The sequence below is a fragment of the Mesoplodon bidens genome (genome assembly GCF_964165515.1).
Source record: "Mesoplodon bidens genome assembly, chromosome: 6".
Lineage (NCBI taxonomy): Eukaryota > Metazoa > Chordata > Mammalia > Artiodactyla > Ziphiidae > Mesoplodon > Mesoplodon bidens.
Window position 1 is genome coordinate 109,426,943 of NC_138162.1, and position 23,135 is coordinate 109,450,077.

The 23,135-nt window shown below is 42.4% G+C and overlaps 1 protein-coding gene and 1 pseudogene across 4 annotated transcripts in view; one reads left to right on the plus strand and one right to left on the minus strand.

The window, feature by feature from the left end:
* Window positions 1–23,135, minus strand: part of INTS9 (integrator complex subunit 9) — a 115,777-nt gene that overhangs the window by 36,812 nt on the left and 55,830 nt on the right. For all 3 annotated transcript variants that reach the window (XM_081237007.1, XM_081237006.1, XM_081237005.1), the window contains 2 exons: window positions 12,720–12,840; window positions 11,472–11,606 (listed from right to left, as the gene is read on the minus strand). In XM_081237007.1, coding sequence (XP_081093133.1) covers window positions 11,472–11,606; window positions 12,720–12,840 — 256 coding nt within the window. The remainder of the gene's footprint in view (window positions 1–11,471; window positions 11,607–12,719; window positions 12,841–23,135) is intronic.
* On the plus strand, window positions 12,971–15,683 carry LOC308618920 (forkhead box protein N3-like; annotated as a pseudogene). Its single transcript has one exon. The product of its transcript is annotated as a forkhead box protein N3-like (transcript).

The window sequence follows — 23,135 nt, forward strand, 5'->3', positions numbered from 1 at the left end:
AAAGCCAGAAACACTGTTTACTGAGAAGCCTTATCCTTCTTCTTTCTGTTCCACCCAGAATTCCCCCCAAAATTTCAAATAGCAGTGCAGCAAACACCTACCATCTGTATTGCTATCTCTGAGTATACATGCCTTTTGATGTAGCATCCTTTAGCATTTTATATACACAAGGATATATGGGCTTCATTATTTTTTAAAATAACATGAGTGTGGTTATATAAGCTGCTTTATAACCTGAAAAATACTTCTTTCACATGAATAAAGGAAAAGCACAGTTGTGACAATTACACTGAGTAGCTTCTAATTCCTATTTGCACAGATACATAACAATGCGTGTAAGAGCTTTTCCTCTGCTCAGGCAGAACTAATCTACCAATTTGCACTTCTCCAACAAACACACACACTCATATATATATATATATGTTCATTGTTTCCTGAGAAGGAGGAAAGGGGAAGTAAAGACAGAGGTTTATAGCAGCTGATGTGTAAAGAGCCTTGGGAACGTTCATTGTGTGCACACACCAAGCAGAAGGAAACTGGAACGGTGACCAAAAGGACCAAGCTTCACTGGATAGCATATTCAGCTTAAAAGCACAACAATTTTATAAGAATCTTATTAGAACAAGCCACTGATGATTCACAGGGCTGATGGGGGATTCAGAGGGCCTAGGAACCTCCTGAAATGGTACACACAATTCTGTGTGCCTGTATACATTTTTCCACAGATTTAATTAGGTTGTCATTTGGGGCCATGACCCCCAAAAGGTTAATTAAGGACTACTGATCTAAACAAAGACTCAGTGGGGAGAAAACTCTGGCACTGAAAACATGATCATCTCTGAACCTCCACCATTACCACTGCCTTCCTTCATAATAAAAAACAAAGGCAGTACTACAACATGACTACCACCGAGCTGGACACTGAGATACTTCATGGTCAAGTCAGACTAGATGTTCATAATTTTAGCCCTAAAACTTGGGAGACATTTCTTGTGGATTCCCAGGGCTACTATAAAAAAAGTAGTCTTAAAAGGCTTTTAGTGACACTCTCCAAACCAAGCTGACACCACCACCACCATCTCCATTTCACCACCAAAGGGCAAATGCATATATTACTGGCGTCAGTGGTCACTCGCTGAGTGCCTTAAGTGGGAATATTTTGTTTAAACTCACAAAAATGGAAAATTCCACTGTGTCCAAGAATCAAATAAAAATACCTTACAAAGTTGACAGTCACAATCAAACTTGTGGAATAAAATTTTGGAAAATCATAGGTCCAAGGATGCTGTGGTCTTTGTGCTGGTCCTCTGATGATTAATTTTTTTTATACATATATATTTTTTTTAATTAAAAAATTTTTTTTAGCTGTGTTGGGTCTTTGCTGCTGTGCGTGGCTTTCTCTAAGTTACAGCGTGCGGGCTTCTCACTGAGGCTTCTCTTGCTGTGGAGCAGGACTCCAGGCACGCGGGTTTCAGTAGTTGCAGCATGTGGGCTCAGTAGTTGTGGCACTCGGGCCCTAGAGTGCATGGGCTTCAGTAGTTGTGGTGCGTGGGGTCTAGGGCGTGCAGGCTTCAGTAGTTGCAGCATGTGGGCTCAGTAGTTGCAGCACTCGGGCCCTAGAGAGCATGGCCTTCAGTAGTTGTGGCTCGTGGGCTCTAGAGTGCAGGCTCAGTAGTTATGGCACACGGGCTTAGCTGCTCCACGGCATGTGGGATCTTCCCAGACCAGAGATCGAACCCGTGTCCCCTTCACTGGCAGGTGGATTCTTAACCACTGTGCCACCAGGGAAGTCCCCTCTGCTGACTAATTTTTACTGGACACTTTGCACAGGGCATGAGAAAAAGGAGATCCAGTTTCTAGGCCCTAGAAGCTTACGACCGAGTTGAAGAGAAAACAAGTATGTATAATCAAAAAGGAGGATTTTCCCAAAAGCCATAAAAAATGTAATTCATATTTCTTGAGTCTGCACTGAGTAGCTAAGTGCCAGGACGAATGCAGACTAGAGGGCTGCACTAGGCCAGGGGAGGTTACTGGTATATGGCTTTTTGGCAGATGAAGTTTTGGTTCTAGTTTTCTTTCTCTCTTTGGCTAAGGAACTTAATACTCAATTTCAGGCGGACTTTGGAATGGCTGAGTGACACCCCTCCCCCCCAAACCCCCCACACCAAGACGTCCCTCCTACATGTGCCCTCATGGCCTCCAAGCCTCACTATCCCAGCACCGACCACACTGAATTGTAATCGCCTGTTTACCTGTCTGTGTCCCCCATGGGACTATGAAGCTCCCTGAGAGGAAGGACTTTGTATCCTTACTTCCTGGCAAGATGCCTGGCACACAGCAAATAGTAAATAAACATTCATTGAATAAATGAACACATGAAAAGAACCTGCATTCTGGTAAGCAAAGTGAGAACATTCCATGCTAGGAAATAGGCACTACAAGTCAGGAACATGAGATAAGCATGTCAGCAGCAGGAGGAGGGCCAGGGAGGGCAGAGGGCAGGGGAAGGCAGCCTGTAGATGCCAAACGGATTTATTTGAGAAAAGAAATTAGGAAGAAGAGAGAAAGTATTATTGGTTAAGGGCCTAAAAGGTCAGAATCGTGAAGACTGATAGGCTAGGCAATAAGGAGTCAATGGTCTCCAGCCGGAGGATGACATTTTTAAACAAACACAGACAATAGCTGAAGGAAGGGGGGTGAGACCAAACAGACGGAGAACACTTTGAAGGCAGCCCAGACAGACATAAAGGGAAAAAAAATGACAATTTCATGGCATTTGAGGAGCTGGAAGAAGCAGATCTACACATCATACAAAACAATTAACAGACTTTGGGGAATGGATTGAATATACAGGACAAGGGAGAAAGCAGACTTTAACATGCTCCAAAATCTGAAGTCAGAAATGCAGTCAAAGGGAAATCTGGATGCAGTGATTTAAAAGAATAAGGAGGCAATAATAAGTCCAGCATCGGCTGCAGGTGTTCTGAGGATAGGGAAATGATTTAATCTGGGCTTAAAGATAAAACAGTGGCATGTGATGAATATGGAGATCTGCTAGGTACCTTCATCAAAGTACTTAACAGAGGGGCTTCCCTGGTGGCGCAGTGGTTGAGAGTCCGCCTGCCGATGCAGGGGACACGGGTTTGTGCCCCGGTCCGGGAAGATCCCCCATGCCGCGGAGCGGCTGGGCCCGTGAGCCATGGCCGCTGAGCCTGCACGTCTGGAGCCTGTGCTCCACAACGGGAGAGGCCACAACAGTGAGAGGCCCGCGTACCGCAAAAAAAAAAAAAAAAAAAAAAGTACTTAACAGAAATGTCAGTTCACTTGGAGTGAGGAAAAGAAAAGTGGGTCTAGGGCCAAGGCTGGAGGGACACTGTAAGGAACGTGGGAGAGGGGCAAAGACAAGAGAAGTACAAAATGCAGTGAAGAGCTTCCTACCTATAAAACTCAGGGGTTGGGGAAAGATTAAGTTTATGGTGCATTCACCCTGTAATATGGCAAAAGATCAGGTAGAGCAAGAAGAGGAATACAACAACAACAAAAAGATTGCTACAGGAGCCTAGACTAAAAGGAATGTCAACAAGAGACTGATGAATGGTGCTGTTGTGAGATGCTGTGGAAAACAGAAAAAGTTCAGTTTGACCAGAAACTGATCACTGTTGAGCTAGAGATGTGAAATAAATCCAGGAGGTAAAAGATGAGAAAGTAATGTTCACAGACCGAGTTGAACAAGGTGAATAGGAGAAATCTCATCATGGTTAAGAGAGAGACTATGGCAGCAGGTGATGAGACCAGTCTTCTGAAAGCCTTTTTCCATATTAAAACCCCTCCGATTTGCTTAAAGGTAGAAAAGGAGGAATCAGTGAAAAAGTTAATGACCCAATGACCTATGCTTCTTTGATGAGAGAAAGCAGGAAGTATATTTGGAATCATGAAGCACATCGTACCCGCCTTCTAAGGCCAATTAAAAGCCCACTCTTCCAAGAGGTCTCCTAGTCCCCAACAGGAAGGGGTGCAACCCCACTTCTGAATCCCACAGCACTTCGCTGGATTTCTAATCTGAAAGGATCAATCCCTTGTACCCTGGAGAAAAGTCCTGTGTGCACTCATCTTCTTTCTCTATGATAACTTGTGTAAATCCAGCACCTACCCATCTATGTTCCTCTTGCAGCCTAGCACATTTCACTGCCCAAAGCAGGGGTTTAGGAAATACAACAGACTAGATGACGGAAGGAAGGAATGAATAAACAAATGAATGCACGTAAGTAGCATATATTACTTTTGAGAGAAGGAAATACTCTGCAGAGAGAAGCTGTCTGCCAGAGAGGAAACAAAACAGCAAGTGTGGAAAGAAACAGACAGGAGTCCAGCAAGTTGTTCAGTCTCTCCCTCCTCGCTTCACGGGATCTGCTTACTGAGCCCGATTCTCCGAACCAATCACAAACCGTGTGGAGCTCAGCTTCCTCACCGCTCCCGCCCCCAAATATATCAAGTTTAACTTTTACTGGTTGGTGCTACGTTGCCAGTGAGGACAGAGCTTTGCTTCCTCAGGACCAACAATGAGGAGGCCGAGGCTTTGGGACAACTTGGGGCTGCATCCATGGACAGGAACAAGCTTCCTGCCCACAGCCCTGGCAGCTGAGGAAGGAACTGTATGCTGCGGTTTGTCCCAGACATTTTTCCTAAATAACATTTCGGGGACATGGCTGTGTCCTTTACCCAGGAAGAGTGGGCCCTTTGTGGACATATCCCAGGGACAGCTATACAGAGACGTGATGCTGAAGAATGTCAGTCATCCCGTCTCCGTAGAGTAACTGAGGCCCAGAAAAGTGATAGTTTTCAGGTTGCCCCCTCTTGACGGGTCCACACTCAGCCCAGGCCTGGCTCTCACGCAGTGGGCTCTGATGCTACAGAAGGGAGCGCAGAATTGAAGCCCAGGTGTTCCACGGGGACCAGGTTATCAGGGGAGCAAAGGAAGCCTCAACCACCTATATTAACATGAGTTTTGTGGATGCGGGACAATGTCTTTGTGTTGACCTTCATCCCAGCTCTGCTCTGTGCATGAGGGTAACCATGTGATTTTAAGCCCCCAGTTCTGTACCAGGGTAAGTCTGACACTCCTAGAAAATTCCCAAGGACTGAACCTGATTGACTGTAAGATCCCCATGAAGCCAGGCCTGGAGGGAGAAGTAGCAGCCTACAGATATTTCCATCAGAAGACTAAGGACTAGCTGAAAAATGCTAACATGTACATCCACATGAAGATTTGAAGCAAGTCACTGATTTATTACAATAAAATAAAATGCAGTAGAATAACCAAAAAGCCAAAAAAACCTTTTACTGCAGAGCATCTAGATTAAAGAATTGCATAAACAATAACAAAACATTTGGGGAATTCAGAGGGAAGAAGAAAAATTTAAAAAACAAAACAGAGCAAAACAAACCTACCCAGGCAACTGCCTGAGCTCTAAAAACCTGATTCAAGGACTCCAAATTTAAGATATTTTCTTTAGATTTAAGGGAAGAATCTACATGTATTACTGCCACAGTCTTTAAGACCTCAGGAAAACAAACCAGGAGGAGCATCTCCCTGAACTCCAAAGGGAGAAGGATAGGAAGGGGAGAGAGTAAATATGGGCCGTGTCGGGTAGAAGGAAACGTTCTCTCAGGCCAGCTACCGGCCTCCTCCAACCCCAAGGGCAAGAAGGAATTCCCACCGTGAACATCAGAAGCTTCAGGGAATTGATTGGGTAAAAATTCTCAATTAATTAAAAAAAATTTATTTCTTACAAAAAAGATTCTTTCCGAAGTTCTAAGTCAGGGATTCTTAACCTGATGAATCACAATGGGCTTCTGAGGACTCTATAAACTCACAGTCTCCAGAAAATAAATGTAAAATCTTGTGTAGGTGTGCAGATTAAAAAAAAAAAAAAAGTTCTCATCAAATTCTTACCACCAGGCTTTTGGATCCATGACCCACAAAATGTTAAGAACCACTGTTCTAAGGCAGAAGTTCCCAAATGGAGAGAAGCTTCCTGCTCTCAAAACATCTCTAGCCTCATTCTTCCTGAGAGCCACCACCCATCTAGTAAGATGTTCTTAGTAGTTCATGGCCTTATAAGGTTTACCTCTTGGTGAACATTCCTCAAGTATTCTTGGAAAAAGAAGAGTAAATCTCGAAGGCTTATGAGATTTATGGGAAATAAGGTTGGGAAGAAAGAAAAAACGAACAAAGTTCACTGTTGTCTAAATACGCGATATATTCACCACCCTACGTATATTTTAAATAACCTGGGACTACATTTCTAGACACTACTGACAATGGTGGGCGGGGGGGGGGGGAAGGTGGGAGGAAGGAAGAGGAAAAAGATGGGAGGGACAAGAGGAAGGTGTGGCTCTGGAGGGAGAGATACAGGTGACAGTGATAAGATACTCACAGGAAGGACAAATGAAGGAATAACCCGGAAGAATAAAAATAAAATATATATGGATAACTAACAAGAATCTACTGTATAGCACAAGGAACTCTACTCAATATTATGTAACAACCTAAATGGGAAAAGAATTTGAAGAAGAATAGATACGTGTATACGTATAACTGAATCACTTTGCTGTCCACCTGAAACTGATACAACATTGTTAAATCAACTCGACTCCAATATAAAATAAAAAGTTAAAAGATATATATGTCTTCAAACTTGCAGAAAGAAATTTAGACTTTTAAAAGAAGGCAAGAAAACATGGGGAAAAGAATGAAGTAAACTAAAAAAACATGAAGATGGCAAAAATAAGCCCCCAATACAATAGTGATTAGATGAAACATAAACGGTTTCACTAATCAAAGAGACTCTCTAGCTTGAAAAAGGAAAAAAAAAACAAAAATCCCTTACTATGTTGTCTACAAGGGATTCGGTAGAAAAGGACACAGAAAGAGTGGGAAAAAAAAAAGGGATGAAAAACACTAGCAGGCAAGTATGGAAGGGGAAAAAGTCTTCTGGCTTTTAATGCAGTTTTGATAGAGAAAAAAAAGAAAACATCCTGATAGAAGGAATAACTGATAAATAAGACACAATGATCACATGAACATGTATACCCCTGAGTGTACAGCTTAAAAATATAAAAAGCAATAATCAGTAAAACTTTAAGGAGAAATAGATAAATCAACAAATAACACATCCTTTTCAGAAACTGGTAGCTAAGGAAAGATAGGAGATTTAAAAACACAACAGACTCAAATGAATAAATACATACAGAAAAAATTTTCACTCAGCACTGAATACACAGTCTTTTCCAACATATGTTGAACATTTACCAAAAAGGATTGTGTTTCAAAGTAAGCCTAAACAAATTTCAAGGAATCAGTATACTCTTATTATAATGTAAAAGAAAATTAGAAAAGAATCCTGAAATGTAAGTATAACATGACAAAAGTCTTGTCTAACGCTAAGTCTAACCATACTGGGATAGACTAGAAACAAAAGTATACTATAAAATAACTTTTGGTTATTTAAATCAGGAACATAAAGAAGGAAATTATGATATACTTAGATATGAATGACAAAGCACTTCATATCAACATTTAACAGTTAAATGATACTGAGGGAAACTGACAGCTTTAAATATACTTATTGGAGAGCAAAGAAAGACTGAAACAAATGAGCTAAGTATTAAAAGAAATGCAGCATGGTTCACCCAAGGAAGGAAGTAATAAAGGGCAGAACAGAGAGTAGAAATACAACAAAAACCATTGAAAGCAAAAATTTTTCTTTGAAGAAAATCAGTAATGTCGGCAAACCTCTGGCAAGTCTGAACAAGAGGAAAAAAAGAAGACATAATGAAAAAAAATTTAGAATGAAAATAGAATTACACAAAAGTTTAAAATATAAATTGTACACATATAATTCCATGTGTATGATTTTTGAAAACCTAGGAAAAATGGACAAATCTCTGCAAAACTGGCATACCTTTGACCCAGAAAATATAATTCAATAGCTACGAAAAAATTAAAATGGACACTTAGACAATTTTATGGGGAATCTGACTTTCAAGAGAAGATAATCCCTATCTTGTAAATTTCTGGCCATCAGAAAAAGAGGGAGAGGTGCCCAAATCATCTGATGAGACTAATGTACCTTGATTCCAAACAAATGAAGATAGTACAAGAAAATAATGTATGGGTCCATTTTTCACTTATGGATACAGATTATAAACTTCAATAAAATACTGACCAAATGATTCCAGGAAGGTATTTTAAAAAGAATAAATTATATGATCAAGTAAGATTTATCTCAGGAATGCAAGGATGGTTACATGCGAGAAAAGTTAACATTACAATTCACTACATTAATGGTCTCAATGAAAGAAATCACATGATTAACTCACAGACTCAGAAAAAGTATTTGATAAAAATAACACCTATATCTGGTTTTAAAAAATCAGAAAATTAGGAACAGAGGAGAAACTCCTTAACCTGACAAATAAAGACATATAAGCATCATATTTAATGAAGAGACTAGGAAAGCATTCCCTTCAAAATCAGATATAAAACAATGATGCAGTTATCAGCACTTCTGTTTAACATGGAACTAGAGAGCTTAGTTACAAGATGGGAACAAGAAAAGATACAAGGATTGGAAGCTTAGTGACAAAACGGTTACTTCTTTGCAGATACTATCATCAACAGATAAATATCAGAATTACTATGAGAATTCACCATGGTTGCTGAATATTAGATCGATTTAAGAAATTAATACTGAGACGGTGTGCTCAGTAAAGGCTAGTTCTCTTCCTTTTCCATTTGGGATGCTGTACTTTTTTTGGCCTCAATTCTCCAAACATTCTTATTCAAGACCATTTTTCTTCCTTCCACTGTTTCCCACAGCTCAGTCTTTAATCCTCAGCATGTTATATATATAAAAAAATCTGATGGCTCTCCAATTTGTCTCCAGGCTTGCCTTCATATCCAGCTTCCAGCTCTGCATTTCCATCTGTCCAATGTTCTCTCTAATTCCTATTCATCACACACACCACCCCCTTCTGAAACTAATGACCGCAGCCGCCTCCCCAACCCCGCCAACTCCTCCTTGTCAACTGGATTAGTGTCATTATCATCATTCTCAGTGTCGTCCAGGCATAAAATCTTTGACTTGTATTTTTCCTTCCCTGAAGACAGCAGTTATTCAAGAAATGTTTGTTGAATTAAAGATCTGCCGATGTTTCTTTAACTTACATTTCCATTCTTACTGGAACAGGCTTAATCCAAAGCCTCATTTCCATATGCTTATTAGATCAGTATAGCTGCCTGCCACATTCTTCCTAGGTCATGGGGTTCCATTACTAAAGCTGATTGGTGATTGGCCCTTTTCTATAAAGTCGAAAAGTATAACTGCCATGATAGGGTGTAATCAGCCACAAACAACCCATGAAGCAAATGGGTGTGCTGGTATTCCAACAAAACATTATTTATCAGAACAGGTGGTCTGCTGACCTCTGAAGTAAAATATCAAGTTTTTTCAAACCAAACCTTTCCTTATCCCTGCTAATTCAATATAGAATCCAATTATCTGGGTAAAAGAAAATCTAATTTACTTTCTTTTTTACATACAATAGTGGTTGCCAGCTAGAGATTAAAATTAATTACTTAGGTATGCTGCTCATTACTTTCAAGACCTTATTTTCCCTTTAAATTTACAGACCTTGTAAGTATAATTTACTGGAAATTACGTCAAGAGTATCGCAAAGGCAGGACAAATTGGAAGAGTTGGCAGCCAAGTCATCTTTCTGTCTTTTATGGGAGAATATATCAGGAATGATAGAAGCTGCCAATAAAAAATTTGTTTCAATGAAGCAGATTAGGATGACACTGATGGGCTTTTGATTTCAATAAGCGGGAAAGGCCCAGAATTCTGCTAGCTATAGGAAAAAATAGCCACTTGTCCCCTCTAGACCTTGAAATGAAACTTGATTATAAAAAAGGTACAAAAACAATGCAGAGTGGCAGCTCAGAAGAATCCTACTGTTCTAGACTTACAGCAGTCATTCTTTTTCCTATATTAAAATGGGACATGGACTCCCCCAAGTTATCTATCCATCCATCCACCCACCCATCCACCGGCTAACTAACAATATCTAACTAACAATATCTAATCTCCCTTGCCCTCCTTTACAAACATGGAAAGAACCAAGATTTATGAAATGAGCAATAAATTCTTTACAAATACCTAAAATGGAATAACTAACATTTATAACAATATTTATGCACTTAGGTGCTTGCCAACATGACTGATAATGAACGACTACCTTAAAACTTTCCAGTAGCTTCAGTCTATACATTCAAATAAAATCCAAATTTCTCATCATGGCCTACAAAGTCCTACATGGCCTGGTGTCTGCTAACCTCTTGGATGTGTCCTGATCATACTTAGTATGCTGCAATCACAATGGTCTCCTCTGCTCTGCAGACATGCCCAGCTTGTTCTGGTGTTAGGAGCCCTTCATCTGCCATGTCCCTGTAATGCTTTGTCCACAGCTTTACATGCCTCATTTCTCCAGGTCTCAGTTCCAATGAGACTGTCCCTAGAAGCTTCCTCTGACCATCCAATTTAAACTAGTCTCCATCACTCTATATATAATTCTGCTTCGTTGTTTTCAGTACTCGTGTCAGAATCTGGAATTACGTTGCTCATTTATTTTTAGCACACCATTCTCTCTCTATACATCAATGAAGGCAGATTCATGAGAAGGGACTTCGTCTGTGGGTCACCACTGAATCTCTAATACCTAGATGAGTGCTTGACACATAGCAGGCCCTTAGTAAATATTAAGTTATTAATATTTGTTGAGTAAACAAGTGATCATCTCTGTTACACTCATCAGGCTCTGGTTATTGGAAGTGTTGGGAAACCTCTAAATCCTAGAGGTGACCTAAAGGCAGCAGGATCTTACAGAGGAACTATGGACACGAACACTCTAACTCTGATAAAAAGGAGGACGTAAAGTTTCAGGTAAGCAAGATGAATAAGCTCTACAGATCTGCTATACAACATCGCACTTATAGTCAACAATCATGTATTGTACAGTTACACATTTATTATGAGGGTATATCTTATGTTAAGTGTTCTTACCACAATAAAAAAAAAAAGAGTGTTTGGGCTTCCCTGGTGGCGCAGTGGTTGAGAGTCCGCCTGCCGATGCAGGGAACACAGGTTTGTGCCCCGGTCCGGGAAGATCCCACGTGCCGCAGAGCGGCTGGGCCCGTGAGCCATGGCCACTGAGCCTGTGCGTCTGGAGCCTGTGCTCCGCAACGGGAGAGGCCACAACAGTGAGAGGCCCGCGTACCACAAAAAAAAAAGGAGTGTTTGTAGAAACTGAAATTAGGAAGATTTAAAAACAGTTGATGGTACTTTGGACACATTCTGAATTTAGGGTAAATAACCAAAAAGCTGAGCTGTTAAAAGAGAATTTAGAATTACCTGGGGGTGTGTGGTAAGCAAGGAGGATCCAGAGACGTAAGACACTTTCTCATAATGGGATTGGATAATCCAGTTGGAGCTTCCAAGGGCATAGCCAGAGCTTAAAGGAGTCACCTGGACTGCACCAAAAAGCTCCTAGAAAAGAACCACAATAAGAATGTGTGATGAGCATTCAGCAGTACAGTCATGCCAGATAAGTTCGCAGGGAAAAATAACAGAAACATTCTTCTCCACTTAGAAACTATTTTCAAGTGAACCAGAAAGTTTAAAGTAAAACAGAAAGATGATGGAGACCATTTGGGAGACACATCCAACAGTCTTTACTTGTCACATCTCTGAGAGATTCAGTCTATCCACATGGCACCAGGCACCTAGGCCTCACTCATTAAAAGGCACAGATGCTATATTATGAAACAGGCCGAAAAGACAAATACTTCGGTTTTCTTCTTCTTCTTTTTTTGGTTCCCTTTTCAGGTTAGGAATTAATATCTTGGTTGTTCTGTACTGAGTGGCTCTGGGCACAAGTTAACAGGAACGGGAACCCTTATCATGATCAGGTCAGAGCTCTAAAGTTATACTCGCCAAATTATTTCTTGATCTCTTTTATTCTTTCTGTTTCCTATTTCACTAGTCCAAAATCTGTAAAGTGGTGTCACTGTTCTAAAGTAAACAGGATGAGATGCCTTTCTCCTGACTCATTACATGCTAGCTAGCAATGGGGAATGTAAGGGCTAGGAAAGAGTGCCAGTAAGAACCTGGGAAAGATGGAGGAAAATAACAGATGTTCTATCTTTTCACTATGTACTAGTACAAGATTTGTAGTGACTGAGTGGCTTAAAAAAGGGAACTAGGGACTCCCCTGGTGGCGCAGTGGTTAAGAATCCGCCTGCTAATGCAGGGGACACAGATTCGAGTCCTGGTCTGGGAAGATCCCACATGCCATGGGACAACTAAGCCCGTGCGCCACAACTACTGAGCCTGCGCTCTAGAGCCCCCGAGCCACAACTACTGAAGCCCGCGCTCCTAGAGCCTGTGCTCTGCAACAAGAGAAGCCACCGCACGAAGAGTAGCCCCCGCTCACCGCAAATAGAGAAAGTCCATGCGGCAACGAAGACCCAACACAGCCAAAAAATAAATAAATTTAAAAAAAAGAGATACTTTAAAAAAAGCCAGTATAGGATCCTTCCAAAGAACAACAGTATGAATCGAAAGCTTTCATCAGTCACTTAAAATCATATTTACACTCACAATTTTCTGAGAATATCCCACCAGCTGGATTTTACTAAGGGCAGAGTTCACCTCTTGCATTGTATAGCATCTTCTCCAGGTTGATACTTCTACTGCATCCTTGAGAGGAGAAGGCAACAGCCTGCAAACGTATCATAAAGTCAGTTCTTATCTATAGAGGATTCTGTTCAAGTAATTTGTCCACTTAATCTAAGCTGTCCAACTTACTGGCATATCTGAATGTTCACAGGAATCTGTTATAATTGTTTTTATTTCTGTAAGGTTGGTGGTACTCTCCCCTCTTTCATTTCTGACTCTAGTAATTGCAGTATTCTCTCCTTTTTTTCTTGGTCAATCTAGCTAAAGGTTTGTCAGTTCTGTTGATCTTTTCAAAGAATCAACTTTTGGTTTCATTGATTTTTCTCTATTGTTTTTCTATCCTCTATTTTGTTTATCCAGCATATAGCTGGGTCTTCTTTTTTGTCTTTTTTTTTTAAACCCATGTGATAATCTCTGTCATTTGATTGAATTGCTTAAGCCATTCACATTTAATGTTATTACTGATGTAGTTGGCTTATGTCTGCCAATTTAATTTTAGTTTTCTATATATCACATATCTTTTTTGTTGCTCTATTCCTCCCCTACTACTTTTTAAAAACAGTAAGTGAATATTTTCTGATATAGCCTCTTAATTCCTTTCATGATTTTTTACTTTTTTTTTTTTTTTTTTTAGTTATTTCCTTAGTGGTTGTTCTGGGGCTTATCATATACATCTTAATATAGAGCATTTCTGTATGACACCTCACATTGTCTTCCCTGTTCACAAAAGATAAATGAAATAAATGTTACTCGTGGGCCTGCAAAGCTATAGAAAAGAACTGGCTTAAACACAACTGAGGCTTGGCAGAAAGTGGAAAATAAAACATATTTTGCAGGGAGGCGGGGTGGGGAGAGCGCGGGGCTGGCGGGACGACGCGTGGCGCGCCGCAGGTCCCGTGCCGCGCTGCGACCCCTGCGCCCCTGCCGCCTGAGCCCGCCCCTCGCGTCCTTAGCCGGTCCACCAAGCGATGCCCGCTGGGCGCCTGTGAAAGTCTGTCGGCTCCCGCTGAAGGGCAGTGGTGCCCCTGAGCCCCCGAGCCCCGCTCCGGCCAGGACCCTTCGTGTAAATGGGTACAGTCATGCCTCCCAGTGAGAAACCAGAAAGCTCAGGGATTAGTGTCTCCAGTGGGCTGAGTCAGTGTTACCGGGGCAGCGGTTTCTCCAAGGCCCTTCAGGAAGACGATGACCTCGACTTTTCTCTGCCTGGCATCCGATTAGAAGAGGGGGCCATGGAAGATGAACAGCTGACCAACCTGAAGTGGCTGTACGAGAGCAAGAACCTGCTGAAGAGCTTCGGGGACTCGGTCCTGCAGAGCGTCAGCCCCGTCCAGGACCTGGACGATGACATGCCCCCATCCCCTGCCCACTTGGACAAGCCCTACAATGCCAGGCAGAACCCCAACTGCAAGCCCCCCCACTCCTTCAGCTGCCTCATATTTATGGCCATCGAGGACTCTCCAACCAAGCGCCTGCCGGGAAAGGATATCTACAACTGGATCTTGGAACATTTTCCGTATTTTGCCAACGCACCTACTGGGTGGAGAAACTCAGTGAGACATAATTTGTCCTTGAATAAGTGTTTTAAGAAAGTGGACAAAGAGAGGGGTCAGAGTATCGGGAAAGGGTCACTGTGGTGCATAGACCCAGAGTACAGACAAAGTCTAATCCAGAGTACAGACAAAGTCTAATTCAGGCTTTGAAAAAGACACCTTATCACCCACACTCGAATATGTTCAACACACCTCCCGCCTCTCCTCAGGCATAACAAAGCACATCAGGTCCACCCCTCTGGCAAGACAGCACCTTCTTTAAGAGAAATGGAGCCTTTCTACAGGATCCTGACACTGATGCTGCCGGCGCCATGATGCTTTTGAATACTCCCCGAGATACAAGCAATTCCTCCAAGAGTGATACAGAACGGAATGCGGGTTCGGAGCCGAGGCCTGTTTCCTGGAGTCCGGCTGTTGCCAATCACTCTCACTGGAATGACAGCAGCTGTGCAGAACGGCCTCGCCGGCCGCGGACTGCGAGTGAGCCGTCCTGTGGCTCCTCAGTGGGCAGTGGAGACCCAAGGAGGAAGACAACTAGAGCAGCGCCAAGTCCTTCAGGGCCAGGAGCACCTCGCCCGCCAGCGACTCCATCTCCTCGTCCCTGGCCAACGACCACTACGCGCTTGCCACCAAGGGGAGCCAGGAGGGCAGCGAGGGCAGCTTCCAGAGCCACGAGAGCCACAGCGAGACGGAGGAGGATGACCGGAAATGCAGCCCGAAGGAGGCCAAGGATGCTCTGGGGGACAGCATCTATGCGTCCCAGCACAAGAAGCACCAGCACCTCGCCAAGGCAAGGAAGGTCCCCAGCGACGTGCTGCCACTCAAAAAGAGATGCATGGAAAAGCCCCCCGAGAGTGATGACGAGGAGATGAAAGAGGCGGCGGGGTGGATCCTGCACTTGGCGGGGATTCGGTCCTGTTTGAGTAACATCACCAATCTGACGGCAAAGGGGCAGAAAGAACAAAAGGAAACCACGAAAAGTTAAAAGCAAGTCACTGATTTGTTTTGAACTTACGGCCATCTGGTTTCAGCATGTCAGGAGATTTCTAATGATTTGTGGCAATATCAGCAATTTATTATTATTTTTTTCTTTTTTCTTTTTTTTTGGTTTGGTTTTCTTTCTTTCTTTCTTTTTTTAATTTGCCCCCCTCCTTTGTTTTGGACCCTTAAGAATATTATGTTTAAAGGAGATTGAAGCCATAGAACTCATATCGACACTCAGCTGTTATACAAAAGCTTTTCATTATCTGAAGACAAAACCAAAAAAGCCGAAATTACCATTGTTTCCTCCAGCTTGTCAGAAACCCGTGGCTGAATCCACAGGGACAGCAACGATAATGCCACGGGGATACACATCCGGCGCTTAGAAGGCACGTGTGCAAAGTAACCATTCATCAGGCCCAACCTTTAGGTTTAAAAGGTCAGGATGTGCACCCAGTTGGGTTCGCTGAGTGAATGCCCATAAAGCAACTGAGGAGAAGGAAGGAGCCCTGGTGCCCCAGGAGCAGACCCAAGCTCGTGGCACTGGGCATCAAATTGTGCCAGGAAAACCCCTGGCACTGCCCCAAGCGTGTGATGCGGGGGCGGTCACCAGTCCTCTGTGCTTCTTAACTGTGAAGCCTAGTAGCATCTTCCGCGGTGGACACTGGACCTGTCATATTCAACAGGTGTCAGTGACTCATGAGAAGAGACTGGGTCAGTTTTTAGTGATGTTGCTAATCACTGAATTCTGTTTTACATTAAATTAAGAGAAGGTTCCACAAGCCATAAGCCTGAAGGTTGGTCCTGCACACACGCGTGTGCGCGCACACACACACACACGAGAGAGAGAGAAAAAAACCGATGCATAAAACAAGTGTTGTCTTCTTAACTGCCCAAGTGAAAATCAAGTTCCAAGAAATTACAATAGCTGTTAACGAAGGAAATAGTGGTGCAAATCTTTTCCTGTCTGTCAAAACCATTTGATCCAAGTGAAAACAAAACAAAACAAAAAGCTACAGAACATGCCATTAGCACTGTGGTGTATTTTTAAAAGATGAAAGGCACATTGATGGACAAACTAAAGTAAAACATGGCAAAAAAGAAAGGAAAAAAAGTTCCTATACTGCCCTCAAAATGGAGTTTGCAATTAATGTCAGTCAGGATTCATCTTTGTGAAAATCAATGATTTCCACACTCAGCCAGTGTAGCCAGCAGAAATTTCTGATCCCCAATGCATGGAATTGCTTTGAGAAAAGAAAAAAAAAGAAAAGAAGTACAAAACCACAAACTTTTTTAATTCAAAAATAAAGTTCTTGTAAGGTAAACAATGTATTTAGCATGAAGCATGAATTATTTTCATGTAAATATAGAAAAGAGAAAAAAAAAAACATTTTGCAGCCTTCCAGACCAGCATCAGGAGCATCCATTAAAACAAACAAACAAAAATGTGTCATTAGAAAAACATGTTATCATTTGCTCAAACACAATCAAGAATAGGCCTGAAGAGTGATTTCTCTGAGATTCTCTGTACAGTACAGGTGAAGGGCCTTCTGGAGAACTGAACCTGTATGTTAGCTCTGTGCTGTCTCCTAAACTATCACTGAACAACAGTAAAGGGCTTCTCACACTCACACACACACACACACACACACACACACACACACACCACTTCAGACAAAGAGATGAGAGAAGAGAGAATAGCAACAGCATTTTAGAAAGTGAAAAGGAAAAATACAAACAATAACTGACTTAGCAGACCCAGGAAACTTCAATTCAAGTGACTTAATTTATACTGCAAACTCACAAAAAGCTCAGCAACTGGAAACAATAGGTATGTCTTGAAGTGAGATTGAAGGTGAGCCTAAACACAAGAAAATTCCTGGGCTTCCCTGGTGGCACAGTGGTTAGGAATCTGCCTGCCAGTGCAGGGGACATGGGTTTGAGCCCTGGTCTGGGAGGATCCCACATGCCGTGGAGCAACTAAGCCCATGAGCCACAACTACTGCGCCTGCGCATCTGGAGCCTGTGCTCCGCAACGGGAGAGGCCGTGACAGTGAGAGGCCCACGCATCGCGATGAAGACTGGCCCCTGCTCGCTGCAACTGGAGAAAGCCCTGGCACAGAAATGAGGACCCAACACAGCCAAAAATAAATAAATAAATATATAAAAATAAAAAAGAAAATTCCTAGAAAAAACTGATTAAGAAATAGTACCTTCCAATTCTCTTCACCTATTCCATATAGCTCAGCAATTGACCCTTCCCTCCCAGGCACGTCACCAGATTGTCCTCTGGAGAGAATAAAAATGAGAGTCCAGACTAGGAGAAACCATTGACAGTTAGAGGCAGCCACCTTAAGCAAAAGTTTACATACTGAGAGTAACAATTTTCTTCTCCTCAGATCAGAACACCATCAGTTAGGCTTATACCCTGCAGGGTAGGAGACTGGAAGAAGCTTCTCTGAAAAATATGATCAGCACCAAAGAAAAAACTCAACGAAAAGATACTCACACCAGGGGTTTCACAATGAAATTGCCGAACCAGATTATGCTATAGTGTATTCTATTAAGTCTAGAATTCAACAAGACCTACTTACGGCACACAGACTTTCTAATCAGTTTTTTTTTTTGTCTAACTCTTAAACATGAACCAATAACCCAGGATTACCATACATTTGAGTAAAGTCTCTAAAATGATAAAGGCCAAAACAAATGGAGGAAGGGGGAGAAGAACTGAATCAGGTAGGTAGAATAGAACAGTCATTATTCTCCTTGGAGAGATAAAGAAGACAGTATATCTAAGAAATGAGAAGAGACTTCTACTAAAAACTGGGGGAGGCATGAAGAGAATAAAAAGAGCTCTTGGATGGGGAGGGGGAAGGGTAAGCTGGGACGAAGCGAGAGAGTGGCATGGACGTATATACACTACCAAACGTAAAATAGATAGCTAGTGGGAAGCAGCCGCATAGCACAGGGAGATCAGCTCGGTGCTTTGTGACCGCCTGGAGGGGTGGGATAGGGAGGGTGGGAGGGAGACGCAAGAGGGAGGGGATATGGGAACATATGTATATGTATAACTGATTCACTTTGTTATAAAGCAGACACTAACACACCATTGTTAAGCAATTATACTCCAATAAAGATGTTAAAAACAAAAAAGAGAGCTCTTGGAATAAAAATATGATACCATACAGGCAATGAAAACATGCCAACAAAACATCAAAATTTCAAAATAAGCTAAAAACATTAAACAATTATACAAGACACAAAAGACCCACAAAAATGAAGAATCAGGAGAGCTTAAAAATGAGGGAACAGAACTCAATAAAGAATTAGAAACTTAATAAGAATTCATAGACGAAGACTAAACTAATAGAAACACAAGAGTGGATAAACACAACAGATAATACCGTTTAGTAAAATATTGGAAGAAAAAATTCAACACTAAAAAGAAATAAAGAGATAAGAAGAATTTGAAAAAAATGACAAATGTTGAAGAGAGGCAAGGAAGATACAACATACAGATAACAGGAGCTCCTTACAGAAATCCAAGCAAGGGAACAGAATAATAAAAACCATAACTGAGAAATAAAAGGAAACTATACACTGTAAGAACACATTGCATACCTGAAAATACTGACCCAGAAGAATTAACACCAGATATATTCTGGGAAAATATTTACATTATAAAGAAAACAGACAAATAAATCTTTGGCTGTGTGCCAATAAAACTTTATTTATAGAAACAGTGGCAGGCCAGATGTGGCCATAAAACAGAGACTTGGCCATAGTTACCACCACTGTTCTAGATTGAAAGGGCCCACTAAGCTCAACACATGAATGTAAACTGCCTTTAGGTTTAACACATCATCATAAACTTTAAGAACAAGAGAAGATTCTAAAAGTCCACAGAGAGATAAACAGGATACATATCAAAGATCTAGACTCAATAGCATTGGACTTTTCAACAGCATTTCTGGAAGACAGAAGAAAATAGAGCAATGCTTTCAAAATTCTATGAGAAAACTACATCTAACTCACATTTCTATCAGAGCGTGAGAGGAGAATGAAGACGTTTTAGACATGCAGGGTCTCAGACAATTTACCTCCCATGCGCTCTTTCTCAGGGAGTTGTTGGAGGATGTGCCCTGCAAAATGAAGGCGTAAACAAACAAAAAAGAAAGGCCCAGAAAACAGAGCTTCTAAGAGAAGAACGAGGCAAAGAAATCTTCAGGATCACAGTGGAGAAAGTCCTAAACTGAATGCCATGCAATAGGCCCAAGAGCAGCCGACACCAGGCAGGGGGTGAGTGAAGGCTCTGGGAGACGACTTTTCAAGAAGGTAAAATTGTTAGACCACCCATCGAGTTTGAACATACTGAGGAGAGGCTTAGACAAATGCGGGAGGGGTTAGAGGTAAATTTGTAATATGTATACAGAAAACTAAGCAAATAAGCAAACAAGATAATTACTAACTCAAGGGAAAACAAAGAGTTGTGCAAGAAGAAGAAAAAAATCGTAACAATGTTGTATGGCCAGTGATTGCATGTTCGTGGTCATATAAACATGGAATAGAGATTTAGCCAAAATAGCACACAGATCATGATGTTCCAGTTCTCTTCACCTTTGTTTCTCCAGCAACAAAGTATCACCGACTCTTCTCTTTACCTTCTGCCTAAACAGGTGAAGATTCTCTTATTTCACTTATCTGTCCTATGTGTAGTGAATTGCTTTAGGTTTTACAATATTTAGTCAATAAATATTTACTTAGCCCCGACTACGGCCATAGCATTTAAGTCCTGTAAGGGATTTAACAGGTACAACATAAAGGCCTATGCTCACAAGGAACTTAAATCTAGGAAAAATTTTACAATAGCACAAAGCAATAAAAGAAATGTGGAAAGCCATGAGTCATCCTTGCCTGCAAACTTGCCTTCACTCCCAGAAGGGCCTAAAGGATATATTGAAAATGCAAATCTACACATATACACACATACACACACTCCCCTCCTCCACTTTAACAGTGCACCATTCCATTCAGGATGAAATCCAAGACTCTCAGCATGACTTTATGAGGCCTTCTTTATCGAGGTCCTGCCTCGGCCTACATTCTATGTACTGAGCTATAAACAGCTCTCGCGGCGCCAGGCTCCCTCAAGCCTGTAACATTCCACAGTCCTCTTCGTCATATTTTGTGTGGACAACACTCCTGCTTTAAAATCTAGACCACCTGTCACCTTTTCTCAGGTCTTGAGATACTCGTCTAGGCCAGGTACACATCGTTTGTGCTCTTTGGGAAGATGGCCTGAGTCTCAGAGCCAGGGAAGTGGCACAGAAGCCCTCTTTGGAGGAGGTAACTGGCAGGGGCCGCTGCTACTGCTTCTCTCTCCTTCCTCACCCCTGCAACTCTCTGCCACCCACTCTGAGGAAGGAGAGGTTTCTCTCAGAGGCACATCATGGGGAAAGTGGAGGATTTACAGACTTGTCTAGATTTAAATCTCAGCACTGCCTCTTCACCTCTGGGCCGGTCTTCTCGTTTGTAAAACAGGGAGAGTATCACTTCCTTTTTAGAGTTGTTCTGTGAGGGATAAATGATACAATGCACGTAAGCGTCTGGCACAGTAAGGACTGTCTCCAACCGTCTCCAACATACACAGCCATCGTGGCCCCAGAACATGCATTTTCCAACAATACTGTAGTGGACTTCAGTACAGGTGACTGTGCTGAAGTCACCCAAGGTGATTTACTCTGATGAGCAGCAATGACTCTAAACTTGAGTGGCCCAGGCACTGCTCTAGAGGGGCTGAAGGAAGAACCCATGTGACTCCCCTGCTTTAGCTCCTCCTTTAAATGCCTCCAGATCAGGAAGCCCCATGGCTTGGGCTTCCTAGGACTGCCCCTCACAAAAAATAAAGACTTCTTACTGTGGGCTGGATAGGAGCAGAAGTGTTTCTTAACTTTACACCGGAGCTGGAAGGCTATCATGGGAGTGGCTAGCCTGGGGAGGGTGGTGAACAACAATGCAGCCCAACCACATCTTTCACCTCCGTTGGATTTGTTTTAATTGCTCTTAGCTCTGCCAAGGCCCTGCAACTGAGACACCTCCGGCTCAAGTCGCACACCAGCTAGGTTAGACCCACGTTCTTTAACTGGCTGTAGGTGTGTGGGTTCACTTCTGGGCTCTCTATTCTGTTCCGCTGATCCATATGTCTGTTTTATCTGAAGGGCACCAGTAAGTGTGCGCCGAGGTGCTAAAAACGCCAGGGAGGCACAGACCGGTGAGCCGGAAGAGGAAGGCCAAGCAGGTTCCCATGACTCTGGTGTCAAGTCTGACCTGCTCAGCTTAGGGTTCGGTGGCAGGCAGCTTCTGACAGGGTTCCCCAGGCTCCCCGCCTCCCATATTCACCCCCTTGCGCGGGCTCCTCCCGCTGAGTGGGGGCTGCACCAACCGGCTTGCTTCTAGTGAAGAGACTGTGACAAAAGTGACAAGACGTCACTTGCAAGATTAGCTTACCGAAGACCGAGACTTCCTGCTCGTCCACAGTCTCTCTCTTGCCCTCGTGTTCACTCTGATGAAACCAGCTGCCATGTGGTGAGATGCTCTGAGGAGACGCCCATGCGACAGGGACCCGAGGGAGGCTTTGGCTATCCACCACCCCTGAGGAACTGAATCCTGCCAGCCACCGCGGGAGCGAGCCAAGAATGGGATCCTCCCGGTGGAGCCTGGGATAAGGGCAGCCTGGAGGGAGACCCAGAATTGCTAATAAATTAGGAAGTGTTCTGGGCCATGTTCTAGCGCAGAGGCAGTGTTTTAATACCTCAACTCAGCCTGGGCTTTGCTCAGGTCTCATCAATGACATTTTTACAAACTCTAATTGTACAGAACATTTGTAGAAGGTTGGTCTTCATACCTAATTTAGTTACTTGAGTTGCAATATTCAATAATTTACCTACCCTTTTCTTTCCCTTCATATATCTAACCTGAGGGTAAAATGTTTCCTTCAAAAACTGTTGAAGACCACAGCAAGTGAGAAATTACACACACACGCACGCACACATATGTGTATATATAATATATATTATTAACATTACACATCTATGATATTCAGTGCCTATGAATTCCTCCTCTTCACTCTATGCTTAAATTCTTTGGGTATCTTATTCTGGTACATTATATACTGACTACACTACTTTCAAATCTAAAATGAATTATTTGTCATTTCTCTCTTTGGAAATGTTTAGAGGTTTCCTTTATCACACAGGTTTGGTGACTATGTTTTCACAAACAATTTTCATAAGCTTTCTATCAGCTAGACAAAAGATTTAAACTAGGAATTAGTCAAATGTTTTGCTGGCTTTTCCAAAAGAGCAAACTTTCAATGTTCTTTTGTACAAGGTTAGCTTTCAGTGTTTTTCTCTCCTTCCTGGTGTGCACTGGCTGAGTTTAACCAAGCCAGTCCCCTCTCAGTCATGCCGTGTTGCTATGTTTTTGCCCACAGTGTTCTCTTATCTTGGAGCGATCTCTTCCCTCATTCAAACCCTGCTTAACCTGCCAAACCCAGCGTGAGTCTGCCACTTAGTACGTAATCTCTGCTCAACAAGCTCCTTGGGTACAGGGACTATGCCTTAAACTTTTGGGGGCATTTCCCTGAAAACTTAGAATGCCAGGCACTTGGTAGTTAATGAGCAAATGAGACTGAAGTCCTCTAAATTTCCTATTTATACCCCCAAATTTCTTTCGCTAACACCTTTTTTTACTCTTTTGAGATATTCAGTCACTTCCTCATTCCTTCCTTCTATCTCCTAACATC